General features: G+C 36.7%; 1 protein-coding gene across 15 annotated transcripts in view; it reads left to right on the forward strand.

Annotated features, from left to right (window-relative positions):
* The window catches only part of SYNE1 (spectrin repeat containing nuclear envelope protein 1), a 280,640-nt gene that overhangs the window by 161,246 nt on the left and 99,104 nt on the right, over positions 1 to 20,290 (forward strand). For all 15 annotated transcript variants that reach the window (XM_083856114.1, XM_083856125.1, XM_083856128.1 and 12 more), the window contains exons 74-88: positions 573 to 838; positions 1,602 to 3,762; positions 3,942 to 4,279; positions 4,946 to 5,090; positions 6,062 to 6,280; positions 7,177 to 7,439; positions 8,958 to 9,123; positions 9,370 to 9,525; positions 9,722 to 9,874; positions 12,260 to 12,442; positions 13,953 to 14,090; positions 15,388 to 15,573; positions 16,328 to 16,450; positions 18,618 to 18,804; positions 20,034 to 20,173. In XM_083856114.1, coding sequence (XP_083712240.1) covers positions 573 to 838; positions 1,602 to 3,762; positions 3,942 to 4,279; positions 4,946 to 5,090; positions 6,062 to 6,280; positions 7,177 to 7,439; positions 8,958 to 9,123; positions 9,370 to 9,525; positions 9,722 to 9,874; positions 12,260 to 12,442; positions 13,953 to 14,090; positions 15,388 to 15,573; positions 16,328 to 16,450; positions 18,618 to 18,804; positions 20,034 to 20,173 — 4,824 coding nt within the window. The remainder of the gene's footprint in view (positions 1 to 572; positions 839 to 1,601; positions 3,763 to 3,941; positions 4,280 to 4,945; positions 5,091 to 6,061; positions 6,281 to 7,176; positions 7,440 to 8,957; positions 9,124 to 9,369; positions 9,526 to 9,721; positions 9,875 to 12,259; positions 12,443 to 13,952; positions 14,091 to 15,387; positions 15,574 to 16,327; positions 16,451 to 18,617; positions 18,805 to 20,033; positions 20,174 to 20,290) is intronic.

A 20,290-nucleotide genomic window follows, 5' to 3' on the forward strand; every position in this document is an offset into this window, starting at 1 on the left:
AACTCTTTTAGTTACTAGTTATTAGCTCAGTTAGCAATCATACCTAGGTAATCCATGGTTTTATTTCAATAATGACAATGGTAACGGTTGCTGTTACAGAAGTAGGAACAATACAGAGTGTGGATATGGAGGCTCACTGACTCATGGACTCTGCTTCCTATTTTTAGTCACTAATGAGAGAGGAAAAAAATAGGTTAGTAATAGTACTGGTAAAATGAATTATTTTTGTGAGATTCAAGACTACCTTGCATGTTTTACTGTATGGTGGGAGCTGTGCTAGTCCAGAAGCCTGGACAACAGGATGTGACTCGATCATGAATTCTTGTTTATCACTGGCACATGGAAACTCCTCTGGTTTGCTTTAGCATCCATTACTAACTTGTCTTCATGTGAGAAGATGGGGAGGAGGGTTTGGAGAGGAGTGAATTTCTTCTTCCAATTTACATCTGCAGAGCATTTGCCTGGGCAGATTAGTCCATTACAATTAATTTATTTCAGAGTTTTTATTTAAATTCCATGTTATAATTTTGAATGCGTGTTATTATATTGGGTTTTACTTGTATCTTTTTCAGGAATTTAGTCAGAAGTTGCAGTCTAAGCAGTCAGCTCTCACCTCTGTGTCTGAGAAGATGAACAAGCTTACCCAAGGACAGGAATCACCTGAACACAAGGAAATAGAAGAACTGAGCAACCAGTGGCTGGACCTCTGCCTTCAGGCACATAATTTGCTCATGCAGAGGGAGGAGGATCTGCAGAGGACAAGGGATTACCATGATCGCATGAATGTCGTTGAAGTTTTCCTGGAAAAGCTCACAAAAGAGTGGGACAACCTGGCTAGGTGAAAAAGGAGTCACATCCACAAAGCAAACTGTGCATATATGCTGAAAGAGCTGTTTACACAGTGGCCCTAAGTGGGAGCCACTAAAAATCTCTTTTTGCATACTTAATTAAAAGCACACCTCAATCATTTCTGTTGAGATAGAGAGAGTTTGAGAGGCCAGATCTTCAGTGTTTGTCTTTAAGTGAAGTACTGATTGATCCTGTCTCAGGGTATAGCGTTTCCTGATGTTTCAAGAATGTTGATTATTTAATTTGAACTCTTTCATTTGTGATGATTCATGAATCACCACATTCACTGGTTCATTTTCATTGTGATATGGTGTTATAAGAACTATTATATTAAAGCTTAGTAACTACTTTTAAATATTTGCAGCTGCTTTGCATAGGATAAGCACACCAGCTATGAGTAAAATTGTGAGTCTATTGCTGCTCCTGTTCACTGTCATGGAACAAGATTCACTTTAACCTCAATAGTTGCTGTTGTTCTTGTATGCAATACAGTCAGTATGGTCTGTATTCATGTAAATGTGTATGGTCAACCTGATGACCATAGAGAAGATAAAAGGGAAACTAATAAATTTGTAAAGTTTTTAAATTCGTGTTCAAGGCTGCTACCTTCAAGTGAATCTGAAAACTGTAGGTCTTTATATTACATTGATTTCAGTATGTAGTGGGCTTATAATTAATCCTGACCTCTCTTAAAAACCTGTGCTGAAATATGATCAAATAACTCCTTTTTGTCCTGTCCTTTTTGATAACAGATCTGATGCTGAAAGTACAAATGTGCACCTTGAAGCTTTGCAAAAACTGGCAATTGCACTACAGGAAAGGAGATTTGCTCTGGAAGATTTGAAAGATCAGAAGCAGAAGATGATAGAACATTTGAATCTTGATGACAAAGAATTAGTAAAGGAGCAATTCAGTCATTTTGAACAGCGCTGGACTCAGCTGGAGGACCTTGTCAAACGGAAAATTCAAGTTTCTGTTTCAACCTTAGAAGAGCTCAGCTTGGTGCATTCCAAATTTCAGGAACTAATGGAATGGGCAGAGGAACAGCAACCTAGTGTCTCAGAGGCTCTTAAACAGAGTCCTCCTCCAGATATGGCTCAAAGTCTTCTCATGGATCATCTCACCATTTGCAGTGAGCTTGAAGCCAAACAGCTTGTTCTGAAGATGCTTGTGAAGGATGCTGACAGAGTGATGACCAACCTAGGGCTCAATGAAAGGCAAGAACTGCAGAAAGCAGTGTCTGATGCACAGCACCATGTGGCTTGTCTCAGCGATCTGGTTGGCCAGAGGAGAAAACACCTGAATAAAGCACTGTCTGAAAAAACCCAGTTTCTCATGGCAATCTTTCAGGCTACAAACCAAATTCACCAGCATGAGAAGAAGGTGATGTTTCCAGAACATATTTGTCTTTTGCCAGAAGATGTGAATAAACAGATCAGGACTTGTAAGAATACCCAGGCTAATCTGAAGGCCTGTCAAAATGAGGTCACAGGGTTGTGGGCTCAAGGAAGGGACTTAATGAAAGAAGCAACAAATCAAGAGAAGAGTGAGGTGTTAGGTAAACTGCAAGAACTACAGAATGTGTATGACACTGTTTTACAAAAGTGTAACCAGAGATTGTTAGAACTGGAGAAAAATATGGTTTCCAGGAAATATTTCAAAGAAGATTTGGATAAAGTTTGCCATTGGCTAAAACAAGCTGATATTGTCACATTTCCAGAAGTCAATGTAATGAATTCTAACACTGAGTTATACAGCCAGTTGGCAAAATATCAACAGATTCTTGAGCAATCTCCAGAATATGAAAATCTGCTGCTTACACTGCAAAGAGATGGCCAAGAAGTCCTCCCATCACTTAATGAAGTGGATCATTCTTATCTAGATGAAAAACTTAGTAGTCTCCCTCAGCAATTCAATATTGTCACTGCTCTGGCAAAAGAAAAAATGTATAAGGTTCAGGAAGCAATTTATGCCAGAAAAGAGTATGCCTCTTTGATTGAGTTGACGAGTAAAGCTCTGACCGAGCTAGAAGACCAGTTTATTAACATGGACAAAGCTCCAGCTGCTGTTTCAGCCAAAGAAGCTGTGTCACTCCAGCAAGCCTACAGAGATCTCTTAGGTGAAGCCATGAGCCTTGCTGCAGCAGTGGATGAACTGAACCAGAAGAAGGAGGCTTTTCGAAGTACTGGCCAACCCTGGCAGCCAGATGAGATGTTAAAACTTGCCACACTATATCATAAGTTGAAGAGGCAAATAGAACAGAAAATCAACCTGTTGGAAGACACAATAGAAGCATGCCAGGAGCATGAGAAGATGTGTATGCAGTTTGAGACACAGCTAGAGACAGTAAAAAAGGAGCAGGTTAAGGTGAATGAAGAAACTCTCCCAATAGAAGAAAAGTTGAAAATATACCATTCTCTGATGGGCAGCTTGCAAGACTCAGGAAGTCTTCTGAAGCGAATAACTGAACATCTAGAAGCCCTTTCTCCTCAAGTTGACTCATCTGCATATGAGACAACAAATCACCAAGTCCAGGCTTGGCAAGAGAAGCTGAAGTCTTTGCATTCTGCCATTGTTGACACGGTGATGGAGTGTGAGAACAGACTTGTGCAGAGCATTGACTTCAAGACAGAAATCTGCCGCACACTGGACTGGTTGAGGTGGGTGAAAACAGAGCTTAATGGAACATTGAGTTTGGACCTCAAACTGCAGAACATCCAAGAAGAAATCCGAAAGGTTCAGATATATCAAGAAGAAGTGCAATCAAGCCTCAGAATAATGAATGCACTGAGCAATAAAGAGAAAGAGCGCTATATGAAAGCAAAGGAGCTGATACCTGCTGACCTGGAAAACACTCTTGCTGAACTGACAGAACTGGATGGTGAAGTTCAAGAAGCTATACACATGAGACAGGTTAGTCTACCCAAACCATCATTAGTTTCTCAGTCACAAAGCTGAAAAAGGTGGCACTGTGGCTTGATCTTTACAATCATCATAAAATGACTCATTTCAGTAATCCTAATTTTTGGCTTTTTTTTTAAATTGCACAGGATACTGTGATTTTATGTTTGTGACTCTCCCTTTTATTTCAGGCTACCTTGAATAAAGCATATAGCCTCTGCCAAAGGTACTACCAAGTGATGCAGATAGCAAATGACTGGCTGGAAGATGCTCAGGAATTTCTACAGTTAGCAAGAAATGGTCTAGATGTTGAGAACTCTGAGGAGAATCTAAGGAGCCATGTTGAATTTTTCAGCACAGAAAGTCAGTTTAATGACCATTTGAAAGAGTTACAACGCCTTGTGTCTGAGATAGAGCCTTTTTTACAAGCCACAGCAAGTGAACAGCTGGTGCAGAATGTAGCTGCATTGGAGGAAAAGGCTAAAGGGACAGAGCAAGAAGCCAAAACCCAGCAAGAGCAGTTACAAAGGTATATTTTTATTTTTTTTTATTTTTTTTCTTTTCTTTCTTCATTTTAAGACCACCTTATAGGTAATGAACAAAAGAATCTGAACATTAATTGAAATTTTAAAATATTGGTGCTACTTTTGAGAGAAGTGGTCAGAGCTCTTGGATTCTGCTTTTTTTTCTGCCCTTGACTGACTAGTTGTGTGATCTTAAAAGAAGCTCTGGTAGAATTATATTAAGCTTGGAACAGCACAGAGAAGAAGAGTAGGGAATAATTGTTCTATATTTCACCTGACACAAGACATATGCAAATGAAATTAAATTGAAGCAGATGTTTTGAACTAACAGGAAATATCTTTTAACAAGCATAACTATGTTTCTTATTATTCCTGAATGTTCCGAATTCCATAAGTTTGGGTAGGTTTAAACCACAACATAGGCAGTCTCTGAGGAAAAGTCAAATAAGGGCTATTAAATGCTCAGCTGTATTTTCTGTAAGGCATAGCTGAAAATCTGGAGCATATGCTTCTATGTGTGCTGTTTCCCAATAATCTTTATTTTCTTAGAAAATACTGTGTAATAGCAAAACTAAGCATTTGCATTGAAAACTAGGTGCAATATTATTTCTGATTTTCAAATGTTTTTATATAGCATTAAGTTGTTTTTTCTGGAACTATATTTGTTTAAGGTGTGCTTCTGAGTGGCAGGACTACCAGACATCAAGGCAGAAGGTGATTGAAGTGATGAATGACGCTGAGAAAAAATTATCTGAATTCTCAGTAGCTAAAACTGCTTCTTCTCATGAAGCAGAAGAGAAATTGCTAACACATAAGGTAAGGTGCTGATAATTGCATGAAATCCTTCTCTTTCAAGTGAAAATGAATGTATAATATGTAGGGCCCTACCTGTGGTAATGTGAATTTGATTTTTAGATGTTTACCTGTAGCATTTAACTGTGTCATAACACATCAAGACGTCTTTAGTATTCTGCAAAACACACATTTTATTTGTGGGGTGACTGAGACAGATACCTTTAATCAATTTTCAGCTTGTTGTCTGTCTATGTGCCTATGAATGCAGTACTAAAGTAGTGCAAAGAGTCAGGTGGTTCCTAAAAGCTGTGGGTCTGTGAGCCCCAAAATTACCCTTCAAGCAACTCAGATCAATAGAAACATTCTCTACTTTTGATCATGGAACAGTTTTACTAGGTCAGGAAGAGCTGGAGTTTAATATTAACGCTTGTTTAGTCTAAAAGCAAGAAATATAGCTTAAAAAACTTAATTACTCATGTTTAAGGTACTTGTCAGTTGCCTTAATATAGACAGCCAGTGACACTCCAGACATGCTACCAGCTGTGTCTTGTGAAATCAAGAATCTCCCCTAAAAGTAATGTCATGTCTGCCCAGGTTCGTGAGAGTGTCCTCAAATCCTAGGGCATTTAAAATGTTGTTAAACTTAAACGGGACATAAATGTACACTTAAACACCTGAATTGCTTCTTTTGTTTTTAGACTGTTTAGAAGTCAGTCTTAGAATGCTAATTTTCATCCCTTCTGAGGTCCTATCAAGGAAGAAAAAGATGATTACACCAGATTTCTGCTGCTTGCAGAAGCTTGCATTTTGGACCAAGCAGCTGCAGCTAATATATTGCCTATGAGAAATAAAGTGAGACCTAGCTACCTCACTTGAAATACAATATGTCCTCCTCATCTGCAGTAGATGGGGGTGGTTCACTTACCTGCATGTTGAATATTAATGAGTTGTTTTGTGGAAAAGGAAAACAGTGCTTTTTTTTGCTTTTTCAGACTCTCGTGTCCATAGTGAATTCTTTCCATGAGAAAATCACAGCTCTAGAAGAAAAGGCTTTGCAGCTGGAAAAAATCAGCAATGATGCCAGTAAGGCATCTATAAGTAGATCCATGACAACAGTTTGGCAGCGCTGGACACGGCTCCGGAATGTAGCCCAGGAACAAGAGAAAATTTTGGAAGATGCAGTGCAGGAATGGAAGGGTTTTAATGATAAGGTAAATTCTAGTCTTTGTAAATCCTCCCTTGTACATACGTTTTCACTCTTTATGCTGAGTGATATAATTGTCCTTATTAATCATTTTACGGTAGAGAAAGCTGATAGCAGGAATAACTGATTTTTTTTCCTCAGGTCAGAAAAACACAGCTATGAAAGATCCAGGTTTAGAATCACTGCCTCCCATGTTTGGACTGTTCTTCTCTATGTGTACATGTACAGTACATACAGAGTTGTTTTGGTTTCTGGTGGCTCTTTAGATTCTTCTCTGTTTCCTTTCCTCAGATGTTCTGTTCTAGATTATGTTAACCTCTTTTTTATTTCTTCTACTCTCTTCTCTTTCTTCTCTACTCTCTTCTTCTCTTTCTTCTCTCTTTTTTCTCTATTTATTCTCTCTTTTTTCTTTTTTTTTTTCCTGAAGAATACAAAGTTGTTCCTTTTAAGCATAAGCAGTGATGAGAGTGCCTGTCATTGCTCATTGATCATATGTCTCTTTTTTCCCCTTATATCCTGCCTGATTCTTTTTATCTGTCATTGTCCATTATTTATGCCCAGATAGCAGGTTCTCTAGGAATGAGGATAATCATTTTGTTAAATTCATGACTTTTGCCAAATATAGGTGTGCCCCAGAGAATAGCTCTAGTTCTTATGGCAATAAATATAATAAATGCTACAGATTATAAGGCGACACCCATAAATGGACAAAAATATCCCTTAGCAAGTCCTAATCCCCTGTGAAGAGCAAGAGATCTGGCACAGTAGACCATGAACCTTATACCACATATTCTAGTTTTATAGAATCTAAATGTACAGCACTGGGTCTAGCACCTTTGGGTGTCAGTTGTACTAGCTTCTTTTGTAGTTTTATTATTGACAAGACTGCATCTCTTTTCATAGATTCAGAAAGCCACCATAGCTATAGATCAGCTACAAGCTCGCTTACCAGAAAGCTCAGTGGAAAAGGCATCCAAGACAGAGCTCCTGGAACTCCTGGATTACCACGGCAGTTTCTTGCTGGAGGTGGACCATCAGCTGTCATCTCTGGGCCTGCTCAAACAGCATGCCATTAGTATGCTTCAGGATGTGGAAGTAAAGCCTCCATCTCAGAAGGAACTACCAGTTATGCAAGAAATCAAAGCAATGCAGGATCGATGCCACAAGTAAGGAAATATTTTAAAAGACTCACCAGAAAAATGGTATCTTGCAATTCTTTATTAAGAGCTCATGAACCATTTTTATATCATTAACAATTAACATGCCTAAATAAATATTAGCTATTATTTTTAAAATAAGCATCAGTTTTAATTTAAAATTACTTTTAATTAATTTTGAAATAACTTTTTTGCCGTTATCCTGTATTTCCATCAGAAAGAGTATGACTTTTACAATATGTATTTCTTGGCTTGCATAATAATACTAACTTACATAAAAGCTGCATAGACTGCATTAAAGTTATACCTGTTTTTAAACACTTCCATTGCTTCTCACATGCACAGTGATCATTTATCTTTTTGTATCTTCTTTTGATTAGTTTATCACTTTGTTTCTCTTGTTTGAAGCACTTAGGTAGTAGATCCCGTATGACATTTACAGGGGAGTGTAGAGCATATGCAAACAAAACATAACTTTTCACTTTGAGGTTATGCAAATGTTTATCTAAATCTAAAACATCTCCATGTCATGTAGAAAACAGGACATTTTACATTAAATTTTAGGACACATATCTGCCTCATAACTACTCTAAAATACTATTAAGTGGATCTCCACAGTGGGAAGACAAAGAGAAATGAAAAACGACAAAACTGTAACCCAGCACCAAGCCTGTGCAGTTTATTGTGTGTGTGTGTATAAATAATTATAATTGAATAGCAATCCTATTGGAAAATGTGTAGATGTAAGTAATTTTACAATTCCATTTTTCACTTACTTAAAATTGGTTTCTAAGATGTAGGGTCTGTGATGACCTCTTGCTCATGTAAATTAAGCATGATTCATCTATGCAAGGTTATGCAGACATGAATGAAATATGGGAATATCAAAGATCCGTGTCACATGTATAAGAGTTACAAGTAGTCCAATCGAACTTTCACAGAGGTGTCATTTTTTACAGGAGATCCAAGTTCTTGAGGAAAGTGCAGAAATTCTGTCTTAGTGAAGGTGTGGAAGTAGGCTGTGTTCAGATGCTTGATCTATAGCTTACTCTATTCCGCCAATGCAAATCCCATCAATAGAAGCAGAATTTATCTAATGTTATTTTACATTCTAGGTTTCAATATCAGAGCAGGTTAAGTCTCGCTCTCTAATTACTGTAGAGAAATAAACAAGCGTAAGATACAGTTTTTCTGACCTATTTTAGAAGTTTATTTTAGAAGACAATGAATAATTCTAATTCATGCCCTGCAATTGCCTGCTTCCTCTACTGACAATGAGGCAATCTGTGGTAGTGAGTTCAGAAGTAGGTAATCTGTATTGTATATATTTGCATTTTTTTAAAAGAATTGCATGCTTGATGTCCAAACACATAAAACAAAAGAATGGACATGAAAACTTTAATTTACATTTCTCTGGATGTGGTGCTCTTAATCATTATCTTTATTGTTCAGTATTTTTTGACAAAGGTGTGTTTTTAGACATTGCTTAATTCTTCATGAATAGTTACTGTTTCTTTCTTTCTGAAGTATGCAACAGAAAGTTAAAAAAGGCGTGAAGATGGTGAAACAGGAGCTGAAGGAGCGTGAGGAAGTTGAAGCAGAGATTAATATTGTGAAGTCCTGGATCCAAGAAACAAAAGAATATTTATTAAGCCCTGATGCAGAAGTGGACATTCAACTTCAGGAGCTGCAGGTATACCAGATCTGTCAACTTCTAAATCACAATATTTCTAAATTTCTAAATCATAATAATCTGCTAGTGAATGTTAATAGTATCAAAACCACCATGAATTCAAATTAGGCAATATTCATGAGTTTTTAGTAACCCACTTGAAAAATTCATAAAGTATGAATTAGATGACGACTGTTTTTATTTTATTTTAAAGATATTTAACATTATTCTCTTTGTTCTTCACAATACTGTTTTTTCTGTCATTAGTCTCTCTTTGGTGAAGTTACTACTCATCGCCAGGCCGTTGAAAAATTGGCTGAACAACAACAGAATAAATACTTGGGGCTTTATACCATTTTGCCTTCTGAACTCTCTCTTCATTTAGCAGAAGTTGGACTGGCCCTAGTGACTGTACAGGATCAGGTAAAGTGCAGTACATAAGTGTGTAACAGATCTATAGCCCTTCTACAGGCTTTGTAACTTGTATCCTGCTGTGACTAAACTGTGACAACAGAATAGTTTTATTACCTTCATCCTTTGAAATAAAGTTAAATGAAAGTTAATTTTCTTTAAGGAGGAGTGATTTCTGATTATCGAATTTAATTCCTATTGTTGACAGATTCAAACCAAAGAAAGAGAAACCCAGCAAATCAAAACACTGAATCAAGAGTTTGATCAGAAAATCCAGGGGATAGCAAATGAGCTAAATACCATTCTTTCCAAACTAAAAAAGAAAACAAATGATATAGCACAAGCTAAACTTGAACAAAAGGTAAGACAAGGCTTTTCTTATGTGGTTATGCCATAAATTTTTCTGAATTGGGACATTCACTTCATACCAAAGTGTTGTTGTGAAGACTTGCAAGACGCAGTTTTTTAATGTAGTTCAACAGAACAATTATACAGAAATAAGGGTTGACTGATGAGATTTTAAAAAACATGTTCTTTGCAAACTGGTCCACACAGGTAACAGAATTTAGAGGAAGCAGCTGAGTGTTAAAGTCAGATGGACAAAGTTTCACAGTTCCTTTTAAATGAGTATGACTCCAATCTGGGAAAGCCTGAGGAACCTTCAAACTGGTTCCTTGTTCTTGTCTGTACTGAAAAATCATTCTTAATGATAAATAGATCAATAGAATTTTACTTGTAGCCCATCTCACATGATTTGGTTCAACAATGAGGTAAAGTACTACTTGTGCAATTAAGGGTAGTGCAAAGGACTCTCGGTTCTTTTTGAAGGTTTGCTTAATCTTAGGTATGTGCCGCACTCAGAAAAATCAACTGTACTGAAGCATAATGGCAAAATTAGAATTATCATAGGAGAGTAAGGGATTTTGGGGAGAAGAGAAATGGAAAAGGGGTTGGCTGACGGTTTGGTGGGGTTTTTTTGGGTTTTTTTGTTGGTTTACTTTAACTAGTCAGAGATAAACTTGACTGAATTACTGTCTGAAATTAAGCAAAGCATACAAAATAGCATACAAAAAGCATGACTGGTATGTTGTAAATTACCTGTTTATTTTCACGAGTTGCTCAAGCTGTTCCAAAATTCTGTTTGCTTTGGAAGAAGTGTCACTGAACTATATCTCTGGTGTACCTCTTTGATTTCAGTAAGAAAGCAGAAAGCCAACTGATATCTGCTTTCTTTGCATAGATGAAAACTCTGTCACTGGAGATGTAGTAATGTTCCAACTGCTTTTATGTCAGCATTGAACTGATACTCTTGAGACTGGGTTGGCTTTGGTTACAGCAGTAAATATTTTTATATTAACATTGAAACAGATTGTGAAAAAATAAAATAAAAATCTGCTTTAAATCCATGTGACTCAAGTCAAATGGAGCCTTCCTTCAGAAACAGCATATAAATTCTGTGTAATATCTGTAGTAAATATGTTTATTTATGCTTGCTGTAATATGTGTGTCTTTGTATTTAGAGAAGCAGTTTAACATGTCTTTGTGTTTATATGTAGACAGTTATGTCTCCAAGTTCTTGGAATAATATTGATTTATCATAAGGATTGATTGTAACTTGCACTCTGAGGTGTGTCTGCCAGAACAGCTCTATCCTGAAGAGCTTGAAGTAACTTCTTGAAGCACCTGTAGCAGTGTTCTGAATGACTGCAGTTTAAATTTGAAGAAATAATTGCAGAGAGACTAAGGTGTTTGTTCAAGCAGTGGGACAAGAGGCAATGGGGAGAAACTGATGCACAGGAAGTTCTGCCTGAGCATGAGGAAGAACTTCTATGCTGTGCAGTGTCTGTGCTCTGGAACAGGTTGTCCAAAGAGGTTGTGGAGTCTCCTTCACTGGAGAAACTTAAGAATCATCTGGACACAATCCTGTGCCATGTGCACTAGGGTGACCCTGCTTGAGCAGGGAGGTTGGACCAGATGACCCATTGTGCTCCCTTCCACCAATCTAACCTGTTCTATGATTCTGTGACTTATTTTATTTATGTTACAAAAACAATGAATTTTTAACACCTTGAATATAAACAGAAAATACAAAAATAACCAGTAGCCTCTTCTCAAGAAACTGTAGCCCAAAAATATGCTATAAATCTACCAGAAACTTGAAAAACTTTTTCGGCTTCTTTTCAAAATATTTGTGACTATGGTAGGAAAAATTGATTTTAAACTCTGTTTCTATTGAAACAGTCTAGCACAATCAGACAGACTACTCCTACATCAAGATCATGCTATGAAAATGCAAGTTTCAAATTAAAATTAAAATTTTCTTAATCTGTTATTGAGTAACTACATTTTTACGAGTTTATAAACCTATATTTTTTCAAGATAGCATTAAAACAAAACCGTTTTCCAGTAAATAAAAATCCTTCTCATCGCAGTCTGTGCTGACAATTCATTTCAGAAACAAACAAGAAAGATACCTGAGAACAGTTAATGATACACTGAAGTGACTCAGTCTTTGGCTATGGCAGGGAAAACCGTTTTCCATTTCAGACAGGAAGTCAGAGGAGAAAGAGTAATGGCACATACTTAAGAGATGACCAAATGTCCTGCTATTCTGCTTTCCTGCTTAAAAATGGAACAAACTATGGAGACTTTGGACAGGATATAAAAAGTTGCAAGTTGGGCTAGAAATAATCAACCAGAAAGCTAACACTTCCTGGATCACTGATTTTATTGTTTTTCTGTCTAGATCCTTGGTGACGAGTTGGACAGCTGCAATATAAAGCTGTTGGAATTAGATGCATCAGTCCAGGACTTTGCAGAGCAGAACGTGCCCCTGGCTAAGCAGCTAGCTCACAGGATAGGGAAACTCACTGCATTGCACCAGCAGACCATACGGCAGGCTGAGTACAGAGCAGCCAAGCTCAGTCAGGTATGATCTTAAAGCCTTTCTGCTCTTTCCTCTCAGAACCAGAAGGAGCATGCAAACATCTCATTTATTTTCCTGGAGTTATGCCAGACAGGGCATTCCTTGGCACATCTGCCTATTATTAGTCAGGGCTTGCATCATATTCAAAAGAGACACAGGTCAAATCAGAGGGTGAAATAATTCTCAGATGCTGCTTTAACACCCTCTTGCATGAATCACGTGCTGTTTAGTTCCTTTGGTGCCCTAAAATACTCACAAATAGTATTTCCATGCCTGGAAATAGTAGCTCATGCTTCTCAGGGTCTCTGTTTTGTTTACTGTTATCTGTATTTGCAGCATTAAAAACAAAAGTAAAAAAAAATATTTTGCTGTAGTACCAATCCATAGAGGGTGAATATAACTTGTACATTCAATAGAAAATCCAATATACAATGGCCCTGATAATGCATAATATTTTTGCAATATTTTGGCATTCATAAAGATGCATTCCCTGTGGATTAAAGTCTCTGAAATTCTCCTTTTTTTTCTTAATTGTTCTTATCCTCAGAAAACTCTAGCTAAAAGCAAATAAATGGATTCTCTATGGTTCTGCCATCAATACCCTGATAAATTATGAGTTCTCCTTTCTGCTTTTATGAAGTTGCTTCTGTGAAGAAAACTTCAAAATATTCTTTTTAGTTTTCTCAGAAAAATTGTTTTTGAGAAGAGATAGAAAATTATTATCAAAGTAGGAACTCAGTCAAAGGTACTTGGTAAAGAGATTTAACATTAGGATATTTTTGTTTAGCATCAAAAAAACTACTTATTAGAAAAATTATAGGTACTGAAAACTGCTTGCAAATACATTTTGGTCACTTTGGATTTCATCTATCCTATATAGGGAGGAAATTCATGAACATCAATGAAATTATTCCTACTGAAAAGAAAATTTGAGCTTATGACTACTTTGCTAAATAGAAATCGGATTAATCAGAAAGCAGAACTTTTGTCCTGTATTTTTCAATAGTGCAACATCTCATTTTTCGGAAATATGGCAGACTGAGTGGACAAAGCAGACTCAGTTAAAAAAAAAAAAAAAAAAAAAAAAAAAAAAAAAAAAAAAAAAAAAAAAGGTGATTTGGAGAATGTAATGGAAAGAGACATATCAAAATAAGAAATTGAGCCACAAGCTGAAAGAGGCGGTATTTTTGTATGTTGGAACTTACGTGTGAGGATGAAATATGCACAGGGACTGTAAGCTCTAGGGAAATATTTGAGCATCAATGGACTCTCCCAGTGTGACCTACATTCTTATAGTCCCTTTTTTTCCCCCAAAACAGATAATCTTACTACTAGAAAAGACCTATTTTAACTCCATAAATACATAAGAAATTTACTTGCATAATTCAGGAAGGAAAAGTTGTTAAAACCATCCCCACGTTAAAACAGTGAAGGAAATTAAATTAGTTTTTTCATCTTCCAAGAATTGTACAAAATTACATCTTAGGCTTAAGCAAATCTTTCTTTTATCCAGGCTGCTTCACACTTGGAAGAATACAATGAGATGCTGGAGTTCATATTGAAGTGGATTGAGAAAGCAAATATCCTAGTGCATGGTAGTATAACATGGAATTCTTCCTCTCAGCTTCGTGATCAGTTTAAAGCCTACCAGGTGATTATGTGAGCTATGAAATTTAAAAGACAGTGTATATAAAAAGTTCTTTTCAAAGCAGTGGAATTCTACTTCCTCGTAAAGTGCTAGATTTCTTTGATTTTTCATCCAAGCCTTAAAAATGATTAATTAGTTTTGGACAATTCCTGTGAAAACTGAAATAAAGATATGTTGTGGAATAGAACCATGTGATTCAAAGTTGATCTCCATGTTACTCAAGTAGTTTGGTTTCATAGAGGCTTTTGGCTGCATAATGTGTCTGCACACTGTGATTCTATCACACCAAGCACCTTATTGTAGTTCATACTCTAAAGCTTTAGTTAATCAAACACGATTTTCAGTTTGGGATTTTGTTTCTTTCTCTATTATTCTAAACTGGAATAGCTTTTGTTCTCATCTAATGGGTTTTATACCAAATATTCTCAGACTGATACCTAATGGAAGAGTTTCTTCCAGTCTTTTCCTGAGCATTTCATATCAGAGTAATTTGCTGTCCCTGTGATTGTGCAATTTGTTCTGTGTGTGTCTGTGTGTGGAATGTGTGTGTGAGATTAGTGGGACATTTTGATAAGGTTCAAGCTTTCCTGGTGTTGCATGACCAAGTGAAAGAAATCAAGGCATCATAAGATAATAATGTACCACTAATACTAAAACACATATAAATTACTGTTTTTATATATACATTACTTAATTATCGGCTGCATTCTCATACATCAGTGCAGTGTAATATGCCAGACTTTGTATTCTGAATAGGAGCTTCCAGGCAATTTATCCTGAGGAAAGCTGGAGACAGAATTTCTGGTTTGGTTTTGCTGTGGCTTTTTCCCTGCTTCAAAATCTGATGAAAAAAGGCTTAACCAATGCCATCCCACACAATACTTTGGCAGTGATTTTTTTTTAAGCAGCATTAACGACTCCTACCCTGCTATAACACTGCACCCAAGTGCTTTCTGCTACTTTCTGTTAGGTATGTGAGCCTCCCAGGACAAATCTTCTCCACAGATTGTGTATATTTTTATACACAACTGTGTATAGCAAAACACTAAAATTAACGTATTGGTAAGTACAGCTGCTGAAGCTTCATGACTTAATCTTTTGTTTCCCAGTCTCTATAAGCTGAAGCACTTCAGCAGACCTTCAGAACTAAGCATATTGCCTAAGCCTTACAGGAAATCAGTGGAATTTAATCATAGGCTCACGACTGTACAGATTGAAGAGTTTGCAGAACAACATATTTAAAAGATATGTATCATTGAGTCTCAAACCTGACATTCAGTGTGCTTGTATCTCCATCTAGAACATTCTTGATGAGTCTGCAGAGATTCATGGTGATCTTGAGGCCATGAGCGAGAGGATTGATTACCTGGCAAGTGTGTACTGTACTGAAGGAATGTCACAGCAAGTGCTGGAACTGGGGCGGCGGACAGAGGAATTGCAGCAAGTTATCAAAGTGCAGCTACCAAACCTCCAAGATGCTGCCAAGGTAAATGAAAGCAGATTTTCTAATGGTATCTGGCATCTAGGGTGATGTAGGCATCATACTACTGAGATTCTTAGCAGTGAAGATAATTTGTGGTCTAAACAGGGCATGACTTTGTTGTCTAAAGTCAGGTATCTTGCACTGTTTGAGATGCTGCTTTCAGGCGCTGACTCGGATGGGTACAATATTTCTGTGGGTCCTGTTACAAGTGCCCTTTCTGGATGGATATATTTGGGATAATGGTGTGTCTCAAATAGCATTGAGCACCTGTGTGTTTAAATACTTGAAAAGTATATTTGCTGACACTTGTGTTCTGCTATTTCCTTTATTCTTCTCTTAAATGATACCTAAATGCTGTTCTTTATTAATTTAGATCAGTACTGGACCAGACCAGAATTCCATAGTGTAAGGCCTACCTCTTCAGAGGAGTGCAATGAAAAGAATGAACATGCTTTTTCAGTTTTATAAAGTATATGCTGTATTTGAGATTGGAGTACTTAAAATAATAACTCTCCTTTGCAATCTCTTTTCCTAGACTGCCATACAACTGGTATTTTTATATACTATTTTAAACATTTTTTTCTAATTTCTAATTTTAATTTTTATCTAATATTTTAAATATTTTAAATTAACTGTCAAAACTATGATTTTTTTTTGCACTGTATGTAAGGAGGACTACCTGCAAAATCCAGACAGATATGTTTATATTGATTTCTGTTTTTCCTCTTATTCATCCCTGAATCAAATTGTGTTACAGGATATGAAGAAATTTGAAATTGAGCTGAGAGGCCTACAGGCTGCTTTGGAGCAAGCCCAAGCCACACTGACATCTCCAGAGCTCGGGCATTTGAGCTTGAAAGAGCAGCTTTCTCATAGACAGGTGAGACAAGACCAGGACATCAAAGTTAACATTTGAGTAGTGTGACCTTACACAAAGGATAATGAGTGTTGATGAAGCTGATTTTTGTGTTTCTTAGGTGGGTCACTGTTTCAGAGTGTAGTCCAAATTACTGCCAAGGAAATAAGGGATGGAGCAAGAAGAATCATTGCCTTTTAGTATAATTCTTTATGAAGTATAATTGAAGTATAATTTTTTACGAGGCCATTCTTATGTTGATGTAGTTTTGAGAAGTGTGCATCCAATCCATTTAATCCATATTAATAATTGTGGTAAAGCCCAATTCTTATCTAGTGCTTATGGTCAAGAGTTTATGGTTAAGAGTTTCTTAAAGTACTTCAAAAGGAAGTCTAAATGGTTATCATCATTTAACAGATAGAGACACAATGATATCATTTGTTGCTAGCTTCTCCAATAGTAATCTGGAGCACTAGGAGACTGCTCAGGTTTCCTTAAGCCCAGATACATTTTTGTATGCTTAGCTGAACAATCTCCATAAGATATGGTGGCTATCTCTATTGCATTTGATCTGCTATGGAGATCTATCAGTTTGTCAGTTTTGGTCTCAGTTTCTTAACAGGAAAAATAAGGCAAGTTGTAGCTTTCTGAGTTTCTCAAGATGTGTTTCTTTCTGCAAGCTAAGAGAGAGATTTAACTGTCTCAGTCAGCCAGTGAAAACTGGATGTCAGCAGGTTCACTGTAGGATTAAAGTGTGCAGAAAAACATATGGAAGAAAGGTAAATTTGCACAGATTTTCCTTTTCATTAAAATATGCAGTCTTTATTCTGGGGATTTGTGAACAGATTTCAGAATGTGGCCTTGAAGCGTGTAAGTGAAACACATCACCCACCATAAGAATAAAGGAACATGGAGTTTACACTGACTTTTATGTGTATTCTTTGTCCTGCCTCTAGCAGATCTCACAATACAACTTTCTTTTGTACAGAAAGGGGCTGTAACCCCTGTCCACCTGTTTCACCAGACCAGAGAGGGGATGTTGGAAAGCGCCTGGCTGGCACACAGCCCTCAGGGTGCCTCTGGGTGCTGACTGAACAATAAAGACACCCTTTGCCAGCAGTAAGGGGTCTGACAGAGGAGAGGCCCACTTGTGCTGCCTGAGGAATAGGTTGTTATACTGAAATTTTGTTTGGATTATCCACCATATGTCATGAAACTGAAGAAATAAAAAACAAACCACAATCCTCTCATCAGTATGCACAGCAGACCCACTTAGCTACCGTTCTGCATGTGGTGTAGTGGAAGGGAGATAACCAAATTCTCTATCCCTGTTTGCCTCATTGTCCAGCTGATTTATAGCTATTGAATCTAAAATCTTTTCCTAATGTGCTTAAGCTCTTTTTATCAAGTTTGCTTTTCCTTTTTTTTTCTCTTTTTTTTTTTTTTTTTTTTTGGTGGTGGTGGGTTTTTTTCATATCTGTACATACATTAAACTCCTCAATGCAGATAAAAAGAACGGTGATCAAATCTATTCCCCAACCATTAGCACTAAGACCCTTCTCATGCATATGAACAGACAGCTTGAATGGACATCTTGTATGGAATAGGCAGTACGAACAAAGGCATACAGCTTGTAATTATTCAAACAAGAAAGTTTCTGTGTAGCTCTGTTCTTTTCCGTTTGATTGCCTTTTGAATTTTAAGCAACATTTTCAGCTATGGTGTGTATTTTCAAAGGAAGGTTGTGAATACAGTAGGATTCATATGATGTTTTGAAAATGTGCTTTAATGTCCCAGCAGGGAGTTCCAGTCAGATTTTAACACCGAGATATATGAAAATATAGATTACTCTTGTACTGCTTTGATTTTGGGAGTTTGTAAATCTATTTTATCAAATCTGTTAATAGAATTTTTTTTTAATTTGGACACTTAGAAATAGATACTACTATGCTTTTTCATTAATTAATTTTATATGTAGTATATGGGCTTTTTGCTTAAATACTCTTTAAAAGAATTCTCATTTCGCTATGAGCAACTCCACAGGAAGTGTTTCTAATTATATTCAATTTAGAAAATAGATAATAAATTTTTTCTAATATTGCTTCAACGTACTATTATTTTTCTTTGGCTGCATGAAATGTTCTGGGAGTTCTGAAAATTTGGTTTATTGTGTCACTGAATTTGTTCCTAGCATCTGCTGTCTGAAATGGAGTCACTGAAGCCAAAAGTTCAGGCGGTACAAGACTGCCAGAGTGCCCTGAGGATTCCTGAGGAGGTGGTCACCAGCCTGCCCATGTGCCACAGCGCCCTGCGGCTCCAGGAGGAGGCCAGCCGCCTGCAGCACACGGCCATCCAGCAGTGCAACATCATGCAGGCAAGTGCAACTCCATCCCAGCATCACTCTGAGGAACTTCAGCAGATTCATACAGATGACATACAAATTGCAGGGAAAACACAGGATTTCATATCTCTGGGCATTCTTCTGTTCTGTAGTACCATTAGGGATTTCCCCACTAAGTCTCAGTTATTCCTGACTCTAATACTCATGACCATGTTAATTGTTGATTTATTCATCAGACTCTCACCTCAGTTTCTCCCTGATATTGCAATGATTTTTGTAATGTTGTTAGGATTAACTAAACAAACGGCTAATATACAATTGTATTCAGGTTAATTTTTTAAGATATATAATAATTTAATAAAATTAATATAACATTATAACATCAGCTGCTTCTGAAGATTGTGTAAAAACTATAGAGCTAATTAACTTTGTGGTATAAAAATAATTATTCTCTTTATAGTTTATATATATTTGTTTTCTGATTCTGGAATCATTCAATGTCTACTAAGTTTTTTATTTTCAAGTTTTGCTAAATATGAGTAAACTAGATTTTGTTTGATTGTTTGGATTTATAATTTAACATATAAAAGGTATTTCCAAAGCAGAGAATAAGCTTTCCTTCTCTTCTGTTTAGTGATAGGAATATACAGAGCATATTCCATAGGCTAGGGTGCAACTACAAAGTTTCAAGTTGGATAACAGGAGAGACTTTGGATGATTAAGGATAATTAATGATTTTTAAATGCAAGAAAGTTACAATGTCCCACTGAAAATTTAAAAAATGGGTTAGACAACTTGCTTATGCATTTGTGATAGAAAGAACTGGTACTACACTGGTAGGATAATTATCTGAATCAACCTTCATAATCCTCTTCCAGTTGTATTTTCTGTAATATCTAAGCTTTTCTTGTAGTCACAAATGAAAACCTGAAGTGAAAAAGCAGATGAAAATGCTTTATAATAAAAACATGAGAGTAAGCAAGGCTATCTTCTTTTGGGTGTATTTGGTTCAGGTACTTGTTGAAATCAGAAGTTACAGCACCTTACATCAGAAATGTGGACTGTGGGTTTAGGAAATATTCAAATACATGAAACGATTCAAATCATTGCAATTCACAATATTTATGAATATTCCTGACTGTACTCTTGCTTTGCTTATCAAGATGTAAGTGCCAGATACTTCAGGAGGGAGATCTGTCATGCTTAGACTAAGTGAAAATTAATTCTCATGTAGACATTCAATCTTTTTTTCCCTTTTCTAGGAAGCAGTGGTTCAGTATGAGCAATATGAGCAAGAAATGAAACACTTGCAGCAGATGATAGAGAGTGCCCATCGTGAGATCCAAGACAAACCAATAGCAACCAGCAACATCCAGGAACTCCAGGTCCAGATTTCACGTAATGAGGTATGGGACCTAAAATGCATCAAAACATTGGGCTCAATGGCTGCTCACTGACCCAGGCAACTTTTCATAAGCAATAGTCATAAGACAGCTGAGTTGCTTTTCAGATTTCCTCAAGGC

The sequence above is a fragment of the Zosterops lateralis genome, assembly GCF_965231275.1.
Source record: "Zosterops lateralis genome assembly, chromosome: 3".
Taxonomy (NCBI): domain Eukaryota; kingdom Metazoa; phylum Chordata; class Aves; order Passeriformes; family Zosteropidae; genus Zosterops; species Zosterops lateralis.